At 42.1% G+C, this 24945-nt stretch overlaps 2 protein-coding genes across 2 annotated transcripts in view; both read right to left on the minus strand.

The window, feature by feature from the left end:
- atrn (attractin) overlaps positions 1–4066 on the minus strand; it is a 180017-nt gene extending 175951 nt beyond the window's left edge. The window contains exon 1 of the mRNA XM_069661237.1: positions 3816–4066. Within this exon, the coding sequence (XP_069517338.1) occupies positions 3816–4054 (239 nt within the window). The 5' untranslated portion in view covers positions 4055–4066. The remainder of the gene's footprint in view (positions 1–3815) is intronic.
- Positions 4067–6518: 2452 nt separating this feature from the next.
- eif2ak3 (eukaryotic translation initiation factor 2-alpha kinase 3) overlaps positions 6519–24945 on the minus strand; it is a 33091-nt gene continuing 14664 nt past the window's right edge. The window contains exons 3-18 of the mRNA XM_069662267.1: positions 20415–20609; positions 20098–20228; positions 19322–19589; positions 19051–19219; positions 18821–18946; positions 18403–18525; positions 18063–18292; positions 16711–16823; positions 14120–14242; positions 13480–13629; positions 12509–13067; positions 11891–12064; positions 11579–11752; positions 11381–11482; positions 10554–10616; positions 6519–9340 (exon numbers count right to left, since the gene is read on the minus strand). Coding sequence (XP_069518368.1) covers positions 9158–9340; positions 10554–10616; positions 11381–11482; positions 11579–11752; positions 11891–12064; positions 12509–13067; positions 13480–13629; positions 14120–14242; positions 16711–16823; positions 18063–18292; positions 18403–18525; positions 18821–18946; positions 19051–19219; positions 19322–19589; positions 20098–20228; positions 20415–20609 — 2883 coding nt within the window. The 3' untranslated portion in view covers positions 6519–9157. The remainder of the gene's footprint in view (positions 9341–10553; positions 10617–11380; positions 11483–11578; positions 11753–11890; positions 12065–12508; positions 13068–13479; positions 13630–14119; positions 14243–16710; positions 16824–18062; positions 18293–18402; positions 18526–18820; positions 18947–19050; positions 19220–19321; positions 19590–20097; positions 20229–20414; positions 20610–24945) is intronic.

Consider the following 24945-nt stretch of genomic DNA (forward strand, 5'->3'; position numbering starts at 1 on the left):
GATACTGCTGAACGCTGGGGCTCAGGAGCGCTGAAGTTTCAGAGCGTAGACATTATACTGTAAGTCAGGGCCCTGCTGTGTTATTAGAGAAGAACGGGGTCACACAAGTAGCACCACAGAAAAACTACTAACTACTAAAAGTAGTTAGAAGAGATGACATAAGTTTTAGCGCCACGCAAACTGCGCTCCACAAACAGTATTCCTTTGTAAGTTTATTGGAAATGTAGTTTAATAAGGAAGCAATTATTCGGTTTACAAAAATAATACTAAATGTCAGTTATAATTTTCCAGAGCAAAAGGTTAGGTTTCACAGTCGATATTAAACTAAGAACATTTAATTGAAAGCGACAAGCAGCCAATGTTTGGGAAGCTGATCAGCTGATCCTTTTGTTTTCTGTCTCCGCTGCCCGATCTTTGGATTTCATTGCACTGAAATCATCAGGGAGGTTAAAGTAGCTTAGATTATTCTGTACACACACAGGAAGCAATGTGTGGTTCAGCATCCTGCACACCTGAGAGATAGACAGGATAATCCAGCGTCTTACCTAAACTAGGGCTGTTTATTGTCAAAGATCTGGTGATGTGTCTCATGATGCAGGGGTTACCATCCATCCATCCATTATCTATAATACCCCTTATCCTCGTCAGGGCTGCGGGGGGCTGGAGCCAATCACAGCTGTCATTGGGTGAGAGGCGGGGTTACACCCTGAACTGATCAGTCAGTAATAGAAACAAACGAACATAGGCGTAAAATCTGACTATAAGATGATTTAATAATGGATTTTAATAAGATCCAACGTCACAGCACTGTTTGTGCAAGCTGAGCAAAAGAATCTTACTTTATTAAACTTTATATGTTAACTATTCGTTAAAAATGGATTGAATGAGAATTGCTTCGTTAAAACCAAACAGAATATAAGTGTATGGATTCCCCACGCACCATCTTTCATCCAACAAAACATCTACAGTTTCTCTTTCATAGAAAGCTATAAAACATTCCTTCAGGTTTAACATCTGAGCGAGTTAATAAGCAACTGCAGGAGGAAACTCTGGGGACTGTGATGAAATAACTTAATACCAGAGAAAAGAACTGATTGATACATCAGTGATGAAAACAATCATTTACATCAGCCCTTCAGCTCCTCTCCAATTGATCCCAGAACTTTCCTGCTAACAACCGTTAGCCAGGAGCTCCTCATCAGTGATGGACTGTTTCAATTACTACTTGAGTGCAACAGGCTCCCACTTTTTAACCACAACCAAGACGAGTTATTTCATCCAGAGAGCACTCAGCCCTGCTGCTCTGAAACATTAGAAGCTCAGCGGCCATTCAGCCTCCATTTTACCTGTTCAGATACACTCAGGAGCCAGCTGTGCTAATGTGCACACAGTCCCAGCTTCCCCTTTCTGTCCTGAGGATGAACAACATAGCAGGATCCCTACCTACTCTCGATGGTGCTACGCTGAGGCAGCATGAGAGGATATAACACTTTAAAAAGAAGTGAAAATGGCCTGGATCTCCATGAAACACATCGAGCTAATACCTGCAATAGTGCGCAACCTGATGTAAACACTTAAGCTGCACAGACCTGCTAGCTCATCACGATGCTGGAACACGATCAGCTTGCTAACAGCCAAAAAAACAGAGCAAAGCAGATGTATAGTGTTACTGTTTGAGCTGCAATCTGTCTTAACCAAGGAAAATGTATCTATTCAAAAAGTTGTTTTTCAATTTAAATGCTTGTGTGTGTTATCTTAGCAGAATGTACAGAAGGGCACATCAAACTAGCCCACAGTATAATCTTTAGCGAGCCACGAGCCACGGGACAATTTTCCGAACCTTAAATAAAAAGCATACAAACATCCAGTAATGTAAAGTGACACTTTAATGAGCAGAGCGAATGAGCTGTGCAGCACTGATTGTCGGAATAATCTTATTAATGGATCTCTGACACCTTTCAATCGCCGTCTCACAGCGTGTGTACACACACACACACACACACTTTGTTTAAGTTAGCGTGAGCGCCTGCACATAAAGCTAACAGCTGTGTGCAGACAGGGGTCGAGTGAGGACGGGTTTGTTATTGGTTTTATCGAGCTGTCACCTTCCTCGTACCTTCCCGATGTGTCACCGAGTTTGAACAGCATCACTAACCTTGATGGCTCAGCTGTAAGATCACTTATCTGGGCACAAGCCACATCCCGTCCTTTGGGCCAGAGAGTGTCTGACTCCTCCGGTATTTACAGTCCTGTATCACACCAAGCTTGCTCTCACTGACGTACCCGATACCTTATAAAGAAGCCTGTGTGGACAGTATCTTCATGTGTGCGCCCTGCTGGGATTTCCAGCAGGTACCAGCCCTGTTTTTTTTTTGCACTTCCAACTCGTCACCCACACAAATACAACCACAGGGATCACCAGGTGTTCTGGCAACACTAAAGTGGATGTAAATATCTGTCTGGGTTGTATGAAAGCATCACAACCCGACTAATACCTTCAGGCCAACCACTACGGCTGTTGTGGTGAAGCCATTGCTCCTGTGTCGATTTAGGTTGGCTCTTTTATTGCAAATGACTAATCCTGATTGTAGTGTCATAAAGATAAGCTAAATGGAACAATCGTGTTAACCAGATACTGAAGCAGTGGCTGCAAGGAAGTCATCCCAGTTAGCTTAATGGCTTTATTTTGGGAGGATTTGGAAATACTCTCAGCACTGTCTGCAGCACATGTAGCAGACAACCACAGCTGCACAGACGGTGGTTTGCACAAGTAGATTAAAAACTCATGATGTCCGCTACCATCACTTAATCGATCCTAACTCAAGTCGCATCCATGTTAGCCTTAAAATATCCATATTGTTCAGGCTGTAGAAAGCATAGACCATAGTTTAATCGGTTTGTGCTATTTAACTGAGATCAATACTTAGAGATCAGTGAATCACTGGCTTTGAACACCTTTGGGTTTGAGGCGGGTTGACAGAAAACAAGCAAATAAATGACATGTTAGCCTCGGGGACAACGGTTCTGTATTATTTTACATTTTATCACCAAATTCATCAGAAAATTCAAGTTATAGCCCGTCATTACATCGTTATGTTACATTAACGCACACTGGACTTTTATATCAACTGTGCACTCACCAATATCCTGCACATTCGCAGTTTTACACCTGTTGTACATACTTTGTATGCATTATGTAGTTTACATTTTTATTCTTATTGCCTTTTTAATTTTACTGTTTAAGTCTAACTTATTTTCCATTCTGGTTTAATTGATCTGCACCAAAACAAATTCCTTGAATGTGTAAACCTACTTGGCAATAAACCGATATTCTGATCATTTCAGCCCTGCTATGGTCCAAGTAGCTCCTTGTCTAACTCTTGTTGACAGGCTACAAACCGGGGGAGATGTCACCTGGTTCAGTCATAATCTGAGACATGTCTGAGGTTTAATGGTAAAATGGTGACAGACATTAAACGCATTGGGGCTAATTTTAAGTCAACCTAAACCACTTAAACCTTTTGTATATTGATCCAGATTAAATGCATGCTCTGTGAGTATATCTAAAAACATACTGTATTAAAGCCACTCATACTGGGCCCTTATGGTAACGTTAGTAGCAATAGTAGTAGTGGTGGTAATAGTAGCACACCGGTCTTGTAATGCTTCAGGTGTGTAACGCTACTGCGCTGCATCTCCTGGCTAACAATCTGAGCTCTGAATCAGCAAACATTTGGCACAAAGCAAAGCAGGCTCCACACACAGCCCATCTGAGTGATAAAAGCAGCTTTATCCTGCCCCTGTGTTCACTGTACCTGAATCGCCCTCCGCAGTGCTGGCATTGGTCCCCGACCCAGCCGGGGAAGCACACACAGTTGCCAGTAGCGGTGTTGCATTGCCCGTTCATACACGGTTTGTCGCACTCCTTCGCCTCGGTGAAGCCAGGCAGTCCGGAGAGCAGCCCGATCACCGAGAGCAGCAGCGCGGTTGTCAGCATCAAGAGGCTCCGGCCCCGGCCAGAGCCAGAGCAGGCCCGCCGTGTCGCCCCGTACATTCTCTCACAAAAGATGGCTGCTAGAGGCAGAAGCTCCGCTGCTTCGGGGATAGAGACCCAACGAGCTGCCCGTTGGTGCGGTTCCGTTAACCGGAACAAAGATGAGGTTTCCCTGGAGTAACGTTTGGTGTCTTGTAGGCTGGTCTTCACTGGTTACTTGGTTTACATCTTTCCAGTGGTTCCGTTTCCCAGCGCCGCACCAAGCCGCATATTGACATCCAGAAGTGACGTCATGGCAACGGAAATGCGCAACCGGGGGGCGGTTAACCGCGCAGGCCTTTAAACTTTTATTTTGAAAACACAGCACAAGCCCCGCCCCTCTCATAGCTCGTTAGCTTTCCATTTATATTATTTTTCTCAAAGGTTTTCATTGGTTTTTCTATTATGAAACACGATTTTGTGTCCATAACAAAAGAAAACTGTCGATCCTTATTTAGACCTTTCATTAGTAAAATACCTTCTTAGCAGTTAAAAAATGTTGCCATGATGCTTTAATATTGTATCTACAACAATGGGAGCAATTATTGAATGCAAACACTTTCTACACATTACCGTTCACTTTTTACCTTAAAATTAGTATCTTAAGTAGTTTGAGGTTCAGAATAAAAAGTTGATGGACATCCAGTCACAATGCATACAAATCCAGCCAGGTAACTTCAGATCCTTCAAACAAGGTTTATTTTTTTCAAAATGTATTGAATAGCATTTAAAGATGTTCTTAAAAAAAACAAAAAGGTTGCATCACATCTGAAAGACAACAAATATAATATTAGAACTTTAAACATAAGTCAAATGTGGTGGCAATTTCTGATGGTGAGATGTCTTGAAATCTTTTACTTGAAAAATAATAGAGTAAAAGCAATTCACAACTCGAGCTTGAGTACTACACAGAACGCAGCTGTCTAGCCGACTGACACAGAATCAAGGTTCACAGTGTATGTGATACATTACAGAAAGAACGCCTTCTCACAGACAAAGCAGTATATGACTAATATTAATAATATTATGACTTTAGCTGAGGCGTCTGGCTAGAGCTTACCCCTTGCCTTGGAGCTCTTCGCCCCAGACAGGGCCACTAACTATCCTACTCACTTAAACGAATATGGACAGAGTAGGAACTGAAAGTAGGAAAAACACCTCTTACCATTACTGAACTGCCACCCCACAGGAAGGTAAAAGATTGAGTCAGGGAGATCAGTCTTTAAATATGGATTGATCAGGTGAACTCAATCAGGCTAACGAGGAGGGACAACAATCCAATCAATGATGAGGGAAGGACAGGTAAAGGAAGTGAGGTGGGTGAGGAAGGGAAGTGGTAAACTTCTCTTCTCCACAAAATATAAAGATCCACTTACTAGCTTTTTCTTGAACCCTCAAACACATCTTCTCATGTTCTTAATTCGCAACAGAATTAGCTACAGGAAGCAACTTAATTGATAAGTTGTCACCTTTAAGACAACTGAAGAAACTACGTGGACTTTTTTTTTTATCAATAAGAATAAAGCTAATTTAGTTTAGTTACATTTAGTTTAATAAAACAGTTATTTATCAGGAGTGTTTCTGTAAATCAGAACCATTTATGCCTTATCAGACATTTTCTCAGGACTGTGTTAGTGTGTACATACTGTGTTTGATTAATATGGAAGGTGGTAACATTACATGATTACCTACAGAAGTCTTCCAACCCAAATACAGGTCTAATAAGCCATTTGAGATATGATGTATATATGCACTGATGCTATATGTATAAGCTGCAGTAAAAACATAAAACTTAAGGGTCATAATGTACATGATATAACTGTTTGCTATCTTTTAAGTAGTTATACGTTTTCCAAATCAATTTATTGGTGCAATTCATGTCCTATAGTATCTTGTAGTGCAGCTCTGCTACTTCAGCACCTCTGTAGAGATATAATAATTGTCATTCTCGTTGATTTAAGTACATTACTGTACCTCCTTTATATTGTCATCATTGCAAATATTTTGTCAGAGTTATTCTACATTATTCAGAGCGCTGTATAATTGCATGTCAACGTACTGTTTGCTGTACGTCAGATACCATGTTTGTGCTTAATAATAAACACAGCTTTATGTAAATATATTACATACATATGAAGCTACACTATTTTACTTCCCTCGTACATTAAAAAAAGATTGTCACCGTATGCTTGAAATTACATATGCATACATGTTTCCTAATTGTGAATAAGTATAATAGATTTTTCCTGTTTAAAACGCTTTATGTTTAATTCTTTGTGAGCAGATCTTTTTTGGAAAAGAGATCCTGATTTCAGCAGTACTTCCTGTTTAAAATAAGATTTAAATTAAGAAGCATCAGGCCAGTGTAAATTATCAATAAGACTAGTGTTTATATAAAGCAGTATTTATGTTATGAGACTTCTAACATGCTTGTTGCTGCCCCACACCGACCCACAGACTGACACCAAGGACACAAAACTGTACAAAGGGTATAGAACAGTTTATTAAATTTAGACTTATAAGAAGTCATCATATTCCAACGCGCTCCAATCGCATGAAGCGCATTCATAATAACACCAACCCAAAAAGGATTGATCACATCGTCGAAACATAAATAAAGCAAATAAACATATTTACAATTCAACATGGACAGAGAACGGGGGGGTTTGTGCACGAGAACACGCGACTAGATGTCCAGACTGAGGCATCAGAGAAGAGGGTCTGATTCTTTTGATCATGGAAAGCTACCGGGATGGCAGGAGTGGGACGAGGAGCAACACAATAAAACAAAGCATGACAACATATCTGTATAATCACATTTTCTTGGTTTGAGTGAAAGGAGGAAAATCTCTGGAACCAACGATAAACGCAACCGTCAATAATGCTGTTTTCCATCTTCATAGTGTGAAGCTGCCATTCACTACTGCAGATGATTTAAGTTGTGAACATTTACTTCAAAAATGACCAAATAACTCATCTTTATATCACAATTCACTCTGGAATTGACTCTTATAAAATAGAGGACAAAAAATTTTGCACATTTTGAGGGAGATTAGTGAAACGTCTTGAACTATAAAACATTAATTCTACAAAAGTCAACAAAGGACTTGACTTAATCTACCTGTCGTTGACGAAGCAACTTATTGCCCCCAAAAAGTGAAGGTATCTCATTAAGGAACTAAATCCTCCAGGAGCACAGTCCGTTTAAACTCTAGATTGAGAATTGATACATTGTGTGACTCATCTTCAGTGGATGGATGAACGAACATCAGTTTGACTTTCTGGATCAGACACAGTCAAGACTTTACATGAATCAAAAAACCCTGCAGAATCATAAAAAAACTGCGCTTATTAAAAAAAGAGAGAAAAGATCCTTAGAAAAAGTACAATCATTGAAAGCACGTTACAATTAGCAGTTGGTGTGTGTGTGTGGTTACAAAGGGGTCATGTGACTCTCCCAGCACTTCCTATGTACATAAAACAATGCGTACGTTGAATCACATGACCAACATCAGGTCCAGGTCCCCTGTAGGCAATGTAGAGGGGATAAAACGGCGTCACCTTCTTGACTAAATGCTTTTTCTCCTGCATCGTGGGAGAGCGGCGGGCTTCAGGATTTGTGTTGCGTCATCGGAAACACCGGCTGGACGGGGTCGGAGCACAGTAGCACAATTCCAAAAAATGTGAGGTGAGTTATCAGTTACAGAAAAGTACACTTAGCTGACTTTCAAATGGCACTCTGGTCCTGTGGGTTCTCTGGTGCTTAAAGCAGGGCACGCCCCTTCTACTCGGTACCCCAAACATGTGGAAACAAACACTGAGAATAATTTCAAACAGCGAGAAGAGGTGACCACCATCATGTGTCTCTGGAGGTCACACTGTAACATTCAGCTTCTTAATTAATGGCAGAGATCGTCTCTTTGTTCCCTCTCCCACAGTATTTCACACTATCTTACACTCGCCTCATGGAAAAGCCATTTACAAGCAATGGCGCCTTACAGTATTTACAGGGTTGATCAAACGCATCGTCTGAACTAAAGAAAAAAAAGATATAAACAGATTTTTCCCTTCAATTATGTACACAGAGCAAAGAAGAGGTGTTGGAAAATGATTGAGCACCTCAGAGTCATTGTGTAAATTTACACAGAAAAACTGCTTCCAAGTACTGGCTTCAAGATAACAAACTCACACTCATCCCTTCACTTTCCTATCAGGTACATGCAAAATAGACAGAGGCTCAGCATTCATTCAGAGGAGGCACGAAGGCCCTTTTCTAAAGGCAAATCATATCTGATCGACTGGATTCATAAACTCTTTCTACTCAATACATCACCTTCTCTCGTTAAAAAAACACATAGGAAAAAAGATGGTCTTTTTTTGGTCTCCCAAATCAGGCATATTGGGTGTCAAAACACCGGATAGTGCTCGTACTAGTGATCTATACTAGTCACTAGTAGATAGGATGATCAAGCATCAAAGGCCCCTTTGGAGTGTCCTCTTGGTTTTGATACCTGAGGTGTAGCGAGGGTGAGTGAACACTGGCTGAATGAAGGGCGTGAGCAGCATGTTTTAACCAGGCCGGGATCAGATCGTTCCAAAATAACTCTTAGCATGTACCTCAGAGTACCAGATGATGAAGGTTGTTGTTTTAGAAAATCGCACTTCAAAATCAATTAGTTAAATTGTTCTGTGGGTGACAGTAAACACCGCCCATCTGGTACTCGGAGCCATTTCAAATAACCACCAAGAATTATTTGAAAGTACCACTCGAGCCAAGTCTGGTTGTGAACATTACAGAACGCCTGTCGCTTTTAAAATATTCTTTTACTTGCGAGTGTGATTTAAACTGGGAGCGTGGGCAGCATAATGATGTGTGAATATGTAACGGCATGGGCATTTGCCAAGAGGAGTAACTGTGCAGAGTTTTGTCTCGCTTGCTCTAAAGCCAGCGAGATAAATTCCCGCACATTTGTCGAACCTGGCGTTTAAAGTGATTTTGTCTGAGGCAGTGTGTGACGGCGTGGGGCTGAGGTGTTTCTCTTGAGGTGGCAGACCAACAGGGGGGATGAAAAGGGAAACAGGGGGATCGTTGGATGGGGGCTTAGGTATTGCGTCATGGGATTTTCAGGTAGAGGATGTCTGGCGTGAGGGGCGTCCCATAGAGGAGGCGCTGTACGTGCGGGAGCGCTGCCTCACGGCCATCCGGAAAGGCGGCTCCAGCTCCTGGAAGAGAGGAGTCCCTGTGATGTCGGCCGCCTCGGGGCGCTCGCTGGGGCTCCACGACAGCATGCTGCGCACCATACTCAGCTGCACACAGAGAGGAGACATACAGTGAAGTGATGTATGTCAGAACATTGATCATATTATCAGCATCACGACAGCATGACACTTAGTTTGATTCAGTTGTTTTGCTCAACACTCATGTAAAACAGCAGAACCTGTACAAACTGGAACTTAAGGCAAGTTTATTTATAAAGCACAGTTCATACAAAGAGCAAAGCAGAGCATTAGCATACACTATATGATACTACTTAACTCTTTCTCAGTTTTTAGAATCCCCAGAATTCCTAGTTCTTGTGTCCCAGACTCCTTTATTTCTCAACACTTCTAACACTGTAAATATTACCCCCAGTACTTGAACAACAGTGTTTGAAAGTTAGTTCCCTGAACTTTCCTCTTAATGGGTCCCAGACCCTGACTCGCTCTTTAATTATAACTCCTCAGTTATAATTTTACTTAGTTTTTAGAATTCCAAGAATTCCTTTTTTCAGACCCTGGAGTCCCAGACTCCTACTAGGATTATCGAATTCCCAGAATCCTTTTTTTTTGCTTTTGGTCCCAGACACTGCAATATGTAAAAATAAAACTGTACCTAATTACACCTTGTTACACTTATTTATTTACAAGTTATTTAACAGTGACCTCTTTTAAAACTCAGAGTTTTTGATGATTGTACTTTCTTTGTATTGAATACTATTTAGCTTGGGGCACTTACTTTACTTTATATATGCTTCAAAATATGCAGGACATTGTACAGACCTGTAAACAACTAGTAAAGTGGGATACTGGGAGAACAAGGTGAGGGTATTTTCAGTGTTGGAGAATCACAGATTATGCTTGAGGATTATGTTAATCTCATTACAAAGTAAACAGATAAGACAAGGTAATGTAACCAACCACACACAAACAGTTGGCCGGTGCCTGGCCTGGTAATACACAACAGATTTTGTTGATCATTTTAACATATGGATAATATGACTCTAACAGGATTATGTATACAAATTAAATGTACACAAATCATGTTGATAGAACTGTCTCAGATAATAAAGCTGCTATCTGAAGTTTTATTCTTTTACATTTATCATTACACTCTGTTGATGATCGAGCAAATACATCTCTGAGCATGTCCCACTTTGTTCATTTCCTATTGCTCGCTCTCAAGGTAAACAACAACGTTCTTTTCTTGGTTCACATGTAGTTCGAGCTTTCAGCCACTAGGAGGCAGCAGACGGCCACTCACCTCCTGAACGTTGTTTTTGGAGAAAACCTCTGGGAAGCGCAGCGCTCTCACCTCTGTCAGCGTCTGGAAGAAAAGGATGTAAACACCTGTGAGTGGAGCTTTGTTAATGCTTAATCAGGCCCTTTGTTACCGAGACAAAGGCGTCCTGGTGGATCGTACACACAAGGGCAAAGATAATCTACCTTTCGCACTGACAACGGTGTAATAAAATGATAGCAGTGACTGTGTATTACATTCTACCAGCAAGTTTTCACACTTAGCAGAATAATTAAAACAATAAAAGAAAGATACACTGCTTAATTATTAAGCCCCGCTCTTCTCCAGTTCAAACATATTGCAGCAGTGGGGATTCTTACTTAAGCCAGTATTAATGAGATCATTTCCTTTTCCATTTAAATGATCTTAAGTAATTAAGATTTCCAGAGCTTTTCCTTCTCTTACAGTTCACCACTATTTAATGTCACGTTTTTATAGCTCAGGTGGGGTAAATACTGCTCAGAAAATTAATTATTCATTAAAAAACAATGTTGTAATCTTGATTTTTTTCAGGAATTTCCTTCCTGACCTCTCTTTTATGTGATGTGCTTTGCTTACACGACCCTCTGTCTTTACTCAGGTTTTAATTTAATGTATCGCAAAGCAATTACACAGTCAACAAATAAAAACAGAAATACTGCAGCCACTGGCAACAATAATCACTTTAAAGTTTTAAACGTTGAGTTACAGGGTACTTCTTTGCTGTATAATAACTTTAATGGGAATAATATAGGAGAGAGAAACGTAAGTAGAATAGAAACACGTTCATGTGTCCATGTTTGCTGACTCACCCTCACTCTCTCCATCTGCGTCCTGAAAGGATACAGCAGCTCAAACAGGATCAGACCCAGAGAATAAATATCCACCTTGTGAGAGTACGAGTTTCCAGAGAGCTGCCAGGACAAAAAAGGAAGGATGGTTTGTGGTAATCATCACAATAGTCACAATAGTAAACGAAACATTATCACTGTTTCCGTGCTTCTGCTCACCTGCTCTGGGCTCATGTAGAGCTTGGTGCCGACTTGGCCCGTGTGCCGGGTCAGGAGCGGGGCGGGCGTCAGGGCGCTCGGCTCGTCCTCATCCTCCTCCTGGTCCATGGCCGTCACCAGACCGAAGTCTCCCACCTTCACCACGTCATCCACGGTGAAGAAGATGTTGGAGGGCTGGAGAGGGATGGCGACCGGTTATTTAAACTTGTACGGAACATACATTGCACCTTTTGATACTATCAGCTTGCATTCCACATGCAAAACAATGCTTTTCTGCCTGTGAAGGGGACAGTGTGTGGTGTGTGTGTTCACCTTGAGGTCCCTGTGCATTAGCCCCTTGCTGTGCAGGAAATCGACAGCCTCTGCGATCTGAAGGAAGATGTCGAGACACTGGTTGTGCTCCCTCTGCTCCGGGAGGCAGCGCTGAGCCATCCAGTCCTTTAGGTTCTCCTTCCGACAGAGCTGCATCTGGATGTACAGGTACACCTGGACACGAGATAAGGAGGATTTAATACATTATGATTTACATTTCCATGGCCACTTTTATAAATAGTGAAATGTGTCACAGAAAGCTATAAATGGCTCTGGCTTTATTTTAGGATAACAAAATGTTCTGTATCCTTTTCTTCTCCAATGATAGATGTGTCATAGCCCAAAGGAGAATATTAAAAATACAGAATCTTGGTTTAATAATTAATATTCTCATTATTTCAGTGTAGCTTAAGCACAAATGTCTACACTTACAGGTGTTAAAATTCTTTACGCTCGTCTGTAAAAAACATTTACTTGAGCTAAAGACGACAATCTTTCACTTTTAAAAACAATCCTGTTAACATAACAGTAAGGACAAATATTAATAATTAAGGGCCAGTCATCGCCTACATTTTTACACCAGTTAATTACAGCTGGCTGAGTAAATGAATGACTGACCTTGGGAGACGGCTGGACTCGCTGGGTTGGAGGAGATGTGGGGAGAGCCAGGCTAAGTGACGTTGGCCGGGGGGGAGTGGAAGAGGAGGACGGAACAGATTCCTGTCGTCTGGTGTGTGAGGAAGACGAGCTGTTCTTCTCTGTCGTCGTGCTTGGACTGGGCAGGCCCGAAGCCGAATCTGTGTCTGCATCGGCGTCTCGGTCGCAGCCCGAGTCCTCAAACACGATGTCAAAAGAGGAAGAGGTGCAGTCGCTGGGGCCACGAGGGGGACACAGCTCAAAGGAGTGGGGGGTGTCTGAGGCGTCGGGGTCCGCCTGGCTGTCCCTCTCAGACATCAGGCTGTCATGACCCAACATCGGCTGGAAGGACAGGTCTCTGATGTCAACGCCGAAACCAACAGCACCACCGGTACTGCTGGAGAGAAGGGCCTGCGTATCGACAGAGGCCTCCAGAGCGTCTCCTGCAGGCCCAGAGACGGGCAACACTGAGCTGGACACTGGAACTTTGACTGACAGCGCCTCCATGTGGTCGAGGAAGCTCATTGGCCAGTCGGTGGTACTGAAAGAGACAAAGGAGTGTTGTTGGCAACAGGCTTCCTCTTATAATCAAATAAGAACCAAAAAAAACATGTCCGGATTACTGCTTAATATTCAATATAACTTTTATCTGTCCAAGACAAGTAATGCAAAAGAAGCAAACACACCAGACTTTCCTTCAGCTACCTGCTGAAAACGCGCTTGTGTGAATATGATTTTTTTCTCTGCTGGCATTTTAACATCTGTTTCAATCAACCAGTGAAGGGAGGCGAGTGGAAATCAGTGGTGTAATAAGGTCAGGAATTTCCTCATTTCTCCTGAGCAGAGTTCTAACATTTCTGCATGGACGGGGAACAGCACACTCCCGGTCGTATTAGATCCATGCTCGGCCTGCTGAGCAGTACAGGATGGCAGGTTTTAAAGCCCTGGCTTACCTGGTGTCTTTCAGCCACCTCTGGTCCATCTCCTCCTGCCAGCCCTCGGGGGGGCTCTCCTGCCAGGCGTTGAAATAGCGGATGATCCCCGGGTGCTCCAGCTTGGCCAGGGCCTTCACCTCTCGCATCACCTTCTCTCTGGCCAACTCTCTGAAATATTTTTAAAGTCAAGTTAAGGCTCTGATTCACACTCAAACCAACTTCTGAGTCACACACTTTATCTATTGTAAACTGGGTGAAGCTATATAATCGAGAATTGTTTGAACTGTAATGTCATTTACATTAGCTCATTGTTAATTCACCAATAAGCGCTTCAACATAAACACTGGGCATGAATATAAAATACAGGGTAGTTAGTTATGCACTGCCTAATGAATCAGTCTGCAACAAGGCTGAAATGTAAATACATGCTGATCTGCTGTAGCTGAACACTGCATTTCCATGCTTGTCAGCATAACATAAATGCATGGCTGATATTTGTAACAAATTGTCAGTGATGCCTCTGTGTGGGTCTCTGTGTTTAGACAAGCAGGCGGCCTCTTACATAACAGTTAAACATCTCTGTAGAAAACAGAGAAAAAGGAAGAGCTAATAGCCTCGAGCAAGGAAGTCTGTGGTGCGAGCAGCGAGAGGAGCCAACCTGTTGGGCAGACGGATTCGTTTGATGGCGTAGTTGCAGTCGTCCACTTTGTTGCGGGCTTCAAACACAACGCCGAACCCCCCGCGGCCGAGGCACTGCACTGGCTCAAAGTCGGTCAGATACCTGGGGAGAAGACACTTTGGTTGTGATTATGCAAAAAAAAAAAAAAGAATCACACTGCTCTCAGCGGCAGAACTGAGATCCTTTCTATCACCTACATCCTTGACGATTTCAAAGAGCAGGGATCACACTATTCATTTTGGTCAAAGGGGCTTATTAAGTGGTTAAAGGGTAATAAGAAGCCAAAAGCCTGTCAAGGCTGGCTGTGGCTGAGCTGGCAGGTGACCAACTCACAGCTCAACAGTATCATGAATTCAAACTAATCTCACGCTGTCAGAAAATTGCTTGGCTAAGACAGACTCTACTTAGAGGTCCCATGCTGAACAGCAAAGACATGTTTTGACTTACAACATTTTATAAAACTGTAGAGGGAAAAAATATTACGGGTCTACTGAATCACAGCATTTATCTGGCATGATCATTTTTGGATTAAAATTGTGGCCATTTTTAAAGTGATAATCTTGAAGATTTACATTTAAATAAATGTCTGTTAAGTCTCTATCTATCGCTGAATGAGGTAACACAATGGTGATTGAGCCTATGGCCCACTGATGAAAGCCTTTGCATTTGCAGTATCACAGACTGGCTGTCTGGTGCGACTTTTGCGGAAAAAATCACAAGCGGCGCCCAGTTAGTGACGCGTTTTCCATCAGCCAGCAGTGGTTGGTCTGCCAGAGAGGGTAGGCGGAGCTAAGCGGCTGCTTTTCCGCTCTCTGCAAGCGTTGCGGGTAAACAGTAATCTACTATGGCTGAACAAACAAAGAAAAGATCGAGGACTACAGATATAACTTCAAAAATCCAAAGAAAAATGAACATATTCGACGCTCCGATGAAGGCAAAAAGCGATCGACAGCGAGGAAAATCAAGAGTTACAACCGTTTAGCCCCATAGGTGCCAAAGAGAATGAAACTCAGATCTTCGAGATTACCACTTTAAGGTTAAACATGTAATAATCATTTGTTGTGTACTGTTCTAAATGTGCTTAAAAGTTTGTAGTAAACATACTGTAGTTTATTTTTTGCACTTTCCACATATTAACACATTAAAAGAATAATTAAATGTTTTCTGTTTACCTCCCAAACATTTAAATTTAGAAATAAACAAGTAATAAATACAAAATTACAAAAAATAAACTCAAAGTCATCATGGGGCACAACACACTATCCAGCTCAGACTTTTCAGGAGCCCAGCAGTCAGAAAAAAAGTGACTGTCAGAGCGATCGATGGAGAGATTTGACACTTTAAACAGAGCTCAGGGAAATGCCGATATGTCTCGGCGGCCATCACAGTCTGAGACAACTGAATCGGAGCTGACCGACAAAACCGTGTTAGACTCAAGACTACGAGGCTTAAAGCTCAACAGACAGGTTTCCGCTGCCTGTGGAGGAATATCCATCAATGTCCAATAGGGCATTGATTGTAATATTGCACAGCCCTAACATCATATATGTGTGATCTGGCTTTATCGTAGACATGAGAAGACAAATTGCAACCCTTTTGTTTTTTTGTTTCTTCATTTACACCTTAGATATGAAAACTTTAAATTAAATGCTTTAAATTAAATGTGTACTTGTATATCTGAAGTCATGTATTAATTGCTTGGTCTATAAAAGGTTCTTCTACACCCAGTCAAAGCATTCCTGCTCAAGCTTTTTATAGGTATGAAGGCTGTCTTACTAAGTAATGTTTGGACACATGTGATTTAGGCCATGTATCCTGATCTCTACCTCCCTCTTTATGATCCTGACTCATGTCTGCCTCAGCTGCTGCGACAGCCACCAGTTTTATTTAGGGAAACTTTTCTGCCAAAAGTAATTTGCATGGATTGCAGCTGCAGCTTTCGGAGGGAGGGGCGGGTGAGATTGTGGGATGTTTGTCATTTTAGGGTGGATCAAAAGAGGAGAACGTGCATGAGATGACAACAAGGAGGGGGGGAAAAAACTGTTTAAATCAGATTCCTGCTCATGCTTGGGAGGGGCAGAGTGTTTACATGCAAAATCCATCGATCAGACTGCAGGAGGTCAACAGCAGCCCATAAATTATGGCTGCTGATCATATTTGGGATGTCCAAAATAAAAATAAAAAACTTCTGACAATGTGCTGACAGTGATGTAAAATGACACTGCGACCCTGTGGCAGATGCTGCTGGGTAGGGTGGGGTCTGCGGGGGCCAAGGTCATTTTCATTTGAAGGCAAACAGCTGAGTTATCCAATCATACACTAGTACAGCTCCTATCTCCCATCTCTGCCTCGTCCTATCAAGGCTGGAAGACCAGTGGTCACCATGGTAACAGTGCCGAATCTGTAGCTACACCTTGAGAGAGTGAGACTGGCATGTGACTTTTAGGAGTGAGGATAGCAATTCTCTGCACAGTAGTAAGCGTTACGTGGAGTTCTCCTGAGTCATGAAAGAAAAAATCATTTACTCAGAGCACATTCTGCCTCAGCTTCACAGGGTGTTAAAAACGTACCTGGACACGTATTCACTGGAACGGGTCTCCACCACAACCGGCTCTTTGGATTCCACAACCTCAAGGTCAAACTTGCAGTCTGTCTGGCACTGTGTCTCCGACTCTTTCCGTTGCTGTGAGGGACAGAAGGAGGACAGCAGAGACAAAATGAGGGGAGAAAAAACGTCGCATAGTTTTGGATTTTAAAAAAGAAAATTAACTTCTACGGCATGCTTGATATTTTCTTCTCTAAAAAAGCTGAACAAAGGTTCACAGACATAGTTGACTAATTATTTTAAAAGAGCTTGTTCACAGCTGTATATCTTGCTTTAATACAAATTGCAGTGTCAACCCAAATTTCTCTATCAACTAAATTAAAATGTGGTCTTAAAAAAGGAGTTTTGAGTTTAAACCAAATGTGATGAAGATGCTCTTTTGTGACGAACACAAAAAGTAAATTAAAATGTTTAAAAAAGCTGCTATTCAGTTGGTTATTTCATTGTGAACATGCTAAAGAGAAGGACACTGACATGTTAATAAGCAAGTAAAAACCCAAGTGTAGCAGCTAGAATTGCCTTTTTCAGTTTAGCTATTTTTTTCTCATTTTAAAATCTGTGTCAATATAAGTGAAACACTTCAAGGAAATATTTCCTGATTGGGACACAAAAGTCAATGTGTCAAATGAAGCCTTCATCACCACTGAATCACATGTTAATTAATGTTAACAATATATAACAAGACAGTCTCGGATCCCATCGGCTGTAGTCTGACGACGATATATAGCTTCTAGGGACACCAGTGAACATGTCGGGCGTGTCTGGTTTAGCCAGCGGTTAGCGATAAATGACTTCCAGTCAAGACTTCCTTGTCCGCGTGCTGCATTGTTTACAGAAAAATGGAAGCAGGGATGTCATTATGGCGCATTACGTTCCGCACGCTTTTGCTCTCCACATGGACACAAAAATTCAATTAAAAAGTTGCTATTCAGTTGGCTATTTCATGATGAAAATGCTAAAGAGAAGGACGCTACATATTAAAAAAGCAACTGAGTAAAAACCCACGCGTAGCAGCAAGAAAGGCCTTTTTCAGGGTTTTTTCTCCCTCATTTTAAATGATTTATTTAAAGGAAATATTTCCTAATGGGGTCATAAAAGTCAGTGTGATAAAGCAGAAGTGTTGACTAAATCAAATGAAGCCTTCATCCTCACTGAATAATATTCATAACCATATATAGAAGGAGATTTTTATTCAAAACACTGGTTTCAGAAGTTGCACTTTGTGCCTTAATTAATGTTAACATTATATGACAAGAGCAACCACCAGCAGTCAGAGTCAGTATGGCATTTGGCTGCAGGCTGTGTCTGTGCCCTTACCCTCACATATGTCACAGGGGCCGGGGGGTGGAAGAACTTGCGGACGATGTAGGTGGTGGCGGCGATGCAGAAGAAGATGGTGCCGAGGATCTCTTTCCACCAGGGCAGCAGAAGCACGGGGTCCTTTTTCCTGCGATTCTCAACTCCTGCCCCGTTCTCCTTTATTAGGCTTACAGCGCTGTCGCGCTTCTCCCTGTAACGCTTGCTGTAGGGGAAGTAGTAACCGTTGTCTACAGAGAGGAACAGTAGAAATTTGTCAGTGGAAGTTTTGTTCATGTGTCCCCTCTCTATGTATAATAATGTGGTCTTAAACAGCCTCTAGTCACTATCAGGTTCCTACCATATGGATACTGAAGGATGGACAAGGCTCCGTTGCTGTATTCTTCATGGGAGAACTTGTCATTATTCAGACACTTGTCAAATTCATCAGAGCCGACCAGGGCTGGTGTCCGAGACGGAGAATCTGTGTCAAGGACAAGATGAGTAAGTGCTTTGATCTCAGTAGGGATCAATAGAGTGGGAATAACAATCACAGGATAGTCATACATTAAAGGGAATGAAGAGAAGCTCTGAGCAACACGGAACAAGCCCAAAAGCCTGCTAATTAATACATTTCTGGAAAACAAGATACAGCATCGCTTTGTCTTTAAGGCAATAATAATGAAGTCAGTCTTTGATCACTGCTCGAGCCAAAGATTGCCCTCACAAACTAGGTAATCGCACACTGCACCTAATGACTAAAGGAGGTGAGGACTTACGGATTAAAGGCTTCCATTTGACAGTGGGGAGAGGAATTATGTCCTTTTCCGATCCAATTGCTTTGGAAGGGAACTTTTCAGTGATCCTCACTGAGGACTGGAGGTAGAGCTGTCCCTGGAACATCCCTGAGTAACAGAGGGAGTCATAAGATGCATTACATTCTCTGGTACTGGAAAGGATTTGTGCTGAAAAGGTCACATGAAGCTTTAGAATCTGTGAGCATATTTACCAAGGTAAACACTGGACTCTGCATCCCCTCTGGCCTTCTTTGGATCGCCGCCGTCATCCTCCTCCTCATCTGTTTCCGACTGGTTGCTGTAGGCGTTGTCGTCAAACAACATGATTGGTGTGACTTTACCCCCTCCGACCAGCCAAGCGGAAGCGATGGGTGTGCAGAACTATACAACACATGTGATGCAGAATAAGTTAATACACTTCAAGCGGAGTTAAAATAAACCACAGACGTGCCCAGGGATTTTTGGCTGTTTATTACATCTCACCTGACGTTCCCAGACAAGCTGTCCACCAGGCTCAGTACTGAAGGCCATGACCTTCCAATCAGGAACAGACACTTTGATGACAAGGTCCAGATTCTTGTTCTGGTTTGGCTGGTTCTCTTTGCTCTCACTCTCCTTTGGTTCGTCGGGGATGACTTGCTGCCTTTCCCTCCAGGCCTCACCGTTCCCAACATCTCCCTCCAGGAAATTCATTCCGGGCTGTGTGTCAGGAAGGAGCTTCAGCTCAAAGTTTCCGACACTGAAGTTCCACCTAGCATAAAGAGTGACAATGCACCAAGAAAAAAAACACTTAATTGTAATGTTTGAGTTGAGTGAAAAATACGGGTCAGCCGTTAGAGATTTATAATTGTTGATCATTTTTTGTTTAAACTGAATCAAAAATGACTTCCTGTATTATAACTTATATTTATATATATCTCAATGTAAAGAATGCATAAATATTTAACATGGGCCTGCTTATAACAACTGGCTGCTGAAAGGCAGATGGTAGGATGCTGAGAAAAGAATGGACACATCACCAAATTAGAACATAAAGAAAATGTAATATAATCAAATTTCTGTGTGTTCATTGTGATAAATAAGGAGGCACTGATGTTACCTCCTCCTGGACTTTATTACAAACCACTGATGCAAAGTCAATGGAGTCACTGCGATCATTTCTGAATAATAAGATTCAGCAGCTGCTTCATGGCTCACGCTGACTGACCGGCTGACGGACACACACTGACAGATTGATTGACTGATTAAATAAAACTCACTTCTCCATCCCTGATCGCGGCCTGATGGCTCGCACAGTCTTCTGAGTCCTCTGCAGCAGGAGCACATCTTCTGCCTCCATCTCTTCATCCCCCCAGCGACTGCAGCCCACCGCAGAGCAGATGTACCGAAGCTGAGGCAAACAGCATGAGGCAGAATTACAAGGAGGGGTATTCTACAGTGGTAATGTGGTGAGAGCAAGTTGGTTTCATGTTGACCTCTTTCAAAACCACTAAGTATTGTTGCTTTAACTCTTCTGAAGAAGAAGAAAATGTCATTTTATTTCTTAAATTCAAGTTCTCAAAGTCATTTAACTGACCTTGCCAGTGTAGGCCCCAAGGCCATAGGTTGTGAGTGACTTGCCCCCAACCAGAACCGTGTCCTCTCCGATTCGGTAGGACGACTCCAGCAGGGACTCCACACTGAAAGGCACTGCCTCCATACTCTCCCCGTCCCGGTTCCACTGGAACAAGGCACCGTCCAGTGAAGGGATGACCATCTTATTGCCAAACACCTGCAATGATAAACAAGTGTTAGTGTATCGCTGTCTGATGATGGGTTGGAAAAGGACATGTTCCATCAGAGGAGAGGAATAAGGCATTTATCATTCCAAACATGACAAGCTAAAGTTCTTCAAGACTGCTTTGGCTTTCATCGTGGGTATTTCAGAGCCTGGGCACTGAATCTGGAAGTTTATAGGTTAGCTAAGAGCTACCTTTTGTGGAACTTGTAGTGTTTGAGTTACAGACGGTTCCTTTTGAGTCTCAAATGTATAATTTTCTGTTATAAGATCTTCTGCAAAAACAGAATTACTGAATTGCAGATATGGCTCGATTACTACTAACTACTTTCCTGTTAGTTAATATGATTCGTGGTAGCTTATCCTTTCCTATGTTAGCTGAAGATGACTCCCAGTATCTTTGTCCCACTTATGCTATATTAAATTCATATCCTCTTCTGCTCATTATTATTCATTTTCTTCTAGTCTGTAGTATCTAAGTAAACTAGTTTGCAAACTAGCAGGGCTAAGAATAGCAATTCAGATGATGCTGTGCCACACCTGGGGCATCTCAATCTGAAAACAGTTCCCGGGTTGAACAACATGATTAGTCATATTGTTGTGAATCAGTGTGCAAAGGCCTCTTGCTCTAATTTGGTGGGTGTGTCAGTGGTTGTACCCTATTAGCGGCAACGTGTATGAACCCCACTGTAGGCAGTGCACTTGCATGTAACATAACATAAACAACAGCGTGTTCAGCCCACCTCTATTTCTGTTTAAAGTGGACATATTTCAGCTATACAATACATTTTCTATCATTCTAATTTCTTATTGAATCACGTTGGTGAAGTTTGTTTTGTTTAAAAAATGTATACATATTTGAATTATTTTTCGGAGCCTCTCCTTCCTCCCGAAACGAACAAGCCGTTTTGCCATTCAAAGGTTAGACCTTAGCTACGATTGGCTGACAGTATTTTGAGTGACCGCATAGCCCGCTCCCCCACAATCTCACGTGGGGGAGCAGCCACACTGTACCGTCACTCCAAAGTTGAAAACATGGCTGCTCTAGGATCGGTTATTCTGCCTTATATGTACGAGCCAGAATCAACAGGAGGTATTAGAGTGGTGAGTTGAAATCTTTACAACGACTTGTGCAAGAAGGCTGCCTGAGGTGACTGACGGTGATGTTTGTAGGGGCTGAATGCTCCTGTGGTCTCCCCCTATTAAAGTTGCCCGAACAAGCCCGATACACAGAGCAGTATGAGGTAATTCTGCCATTGTTGCAGAAACGATGTTCTGTTCCATCATTACCGCACTCTGCTTCTGTGTCACTACTTACAATAATGTTATTTCTTGCCTGATGCAAGAGCTTCTAACACACATCAAATCTCCTGTTACTGTTTGGAAAAAGTCATTTTCAGCTCAGACAGACGACGGTTCAAGCACAAAGACACTTGCCCACACAGACAACACTGGCCGACACACATCGGCCCACACAGCGGCAGCTTTAGCCCCCGCACACTTGGACTCAATCCACAGTCCTGGGACCATTACACAACTAAGAGCCGAAGTAATTAACCTGGATCTTTATATACATGTGGAATCATAGGTAATGCGCGTGTCGACTATCGAGTGCTCACTGTAGGGGGGCAGCAAGAATGACATCATTGTAAAAATCTGAGCCTAATCCTGATTTAACCTCCATAGCTTCAGCTCATCAGGGGGTGTAACTGCTTTCTTCTGGCACATCAGTCATCATAATACAAAGACTGTCATGAAAAAGAAACTGTTTATTTGTAGTCCACGTTGTGACTCACTCTTTAAAAAACAAATGTTCAGTGGCATGATAGAAGTTTCAAATTACTGATCTTTTGAGTTTGATACATAAAAAGGATATCACATGCTGCTGGTATCGAACCTGTGACCCTGTGACCCTGTGATCAATCACCTTGTTTTGGACATCCCATCAGTCTCTAAAAGAAGTCATCTTTATAGCTTAGTGTTGGATTAAAAAAAGCTAAGAGGCAGAAACGTGTGACAGGGTGATTTACTCGAAAGCAGAGCCAGGAGCAGAGGTGATGTCATCTTTTTAGAGGGTGGGGGGGGGGGGGGTCAGTTCAGAGACAAGATGAGGATAAATTTAGCAAGTGAAAGGAGGAGGAGTTAACAATCTGACCATCACATCACACTATGCTGGTATGGCTGAGGGGGTGCAAAGAGGTTTACAGCAGAGGGGAACTTCTCAGAGCTGTGGATGAGTCATCCTGCTCCTGATGCCTTAATCTGTGCGTCTGATCCAGCACAGTGTTGTATCACCAGCAACCCTGCATCTCTTCTCCCTCCATGTCCACATACTGTATACACTGACCTAGCATATTGTCCTCGAAACTCAAGATTAGCATGACGTAAAAGTAAGGATAAAGACATAAAAGTTGTCAACATTTATTGAGCACTTATCTAAATATGTATTGCCCTAAAACTTGAATGGTCTTCCCCTTGCAAAATATGTACTTTATAAAAAAAACAAACTCTGTGCAGCAGATTTAAGGAAATGCGATTGGTTGGTTGGCTCTTTTTTCCCCCTCAATTTTTAGAGATAGTAAATAATTAACCATTTCACTGTTGGAACTAAGTTCACAGGACCAATTCAAGTCTTTATCAGGAAGCTGTAGTTAGAATGACTCCTCAGCGTTTTTTTGTGGTATGTGGGATGATTCACTTTGACAGCTCCCGAATAACAAAGCAGTCTGTCGATATGGAAGTCATCAAGGAAGGCACTAAAGTTCAGTGATTAAAAACGCCTGAGACAAGATGAGACGGAGTTGACTTTTAAAGTTATTTACAGTAAAAGGACTTACTTTCCTACTAGACTCTGATATTCTGTATCTGTTGGGTGAATATACAAATTTAAATCGTAGAGTACCCATGCCATAAAGCTAAGGGAAACCCTGCGAGCTATTGCCATTAAATAAAATGTATTCCATTAAAATGTAAATCTGTTGCTCTGCCAATCCGAGTACAATTATTCAAATTTTTTTGCTGCACAGCAATCGAGAAAGAAACAAGGTTTGGGGAGAAAAAAGGATGTATTTTTTATAAGATATGGTAAGATATGTCTGCCCTTTCTTGATTATATGAAAAACCCCTCATTAAAGCAAATTAATGGTATCCTTTGATGAACTGTGGTCCAACCCCCACCCGGTTATTCTGTCTGTATAAAATGGTCTTTGTCTAACAGGGTCTTATGTTCGGTTTAAATTAGTGTTACATCAAAAAGAAGACAAATATCCAAAACAAAACAGAAAAGGCTTTGCATTGTTCTAACTGTTGGAGGAGAGTAAAATAAAATATTCAAAAAAGGATTAAAAAGACTTCTCAGCAAAAACATTTTCCCACTCCATGCAGTTTTTTGCTATGAATTCCCTATAGCTATTAATTTTACAGAAGACTCATTCAAGTCTTACCCTCTTATCTTTCTGAATGTGTGGGTGCGCTTCTCTGCTCAGTCTGAGACCAGAGTCATTCAGTTATTTTAAGATATTCATCTGCTGGCTGCAGGGAGCATTCAGTGTATGTCTTCACTGTGTAAGGTCAGATTGTGGTTAAATATGTTTGTTTTTAGACTTTGAATTATTAACACTGAATGTGCAGAGCACTATGATGATTATCAGGACATATTAACTGGTGTTGCATTGACACATAACACATTTTTTTTAATGGAGGCATTCATCCAAATGAGCAGTAGCAACTGATGATTATTTGATTACTTATCATGCTATTGTATTCCACTCTTGGGAAATGTGGGGGTGGGGGTGTTGGTTCAGAGACATGGGGTGTAGGGTTGTTGGGTGGGAGAGTTTTGGTAGTGTGTGCGCTTGTTTGTGTGTGTGCGTAGCCGCCGACGCTCCAGCGATCCTGTCAAACAGTGTCAGCTCTCACCCACCGCTAATGTGCCACTGTTGGCCCACAAGGCTGCTGCTCCACTTAAAGGCGGCAGACAGCATGAGACTCTGCAATACTGGAGGTTTAAGCGGAACAAAACAAAAACACAGACAAAAAAAAAAAGCGAATCGTAACAACATCCGAGCGGGCAGGAGGGAAAGATCGACTTTCTGCCAAAAATATCGCCCATCTGGCCTCTTTCATTTCCTCCGCCACGCTGTAAGAAGTATTGCTTGTCACATTAGTCACAGCGAGGCGATCAATCGTTAGTCATTGTGTAGTGATCTATCAAATTCTCTCATTCATTCGCGCTGCATGCCGGCAGAGGTGTGTGTGTGTGTGTGTGTTGTCTATTCTGTGATGACATCATCCCTGGTCTGAGGCATTACCTCACCTCCCCCGATCACCC

The sequence above is a fragment of the Semicossyphus pulcher genome, unplaced genomic scaffold, assembly GCF_022749685.1.
Source record: "Semicossyphus pulcher isolate SPU_LCO1_2020_fin unplaced genomic scaffold, fSemPul1.0.p SCAF_14, whole genome shotgun sequence".
Taxonomy (NCBI): Eukaryota; Metazoa; Chordata; class Actinopteri; order Labriformes; family Labridae; genus Semicossyphus; species Semicossyphus pulcher.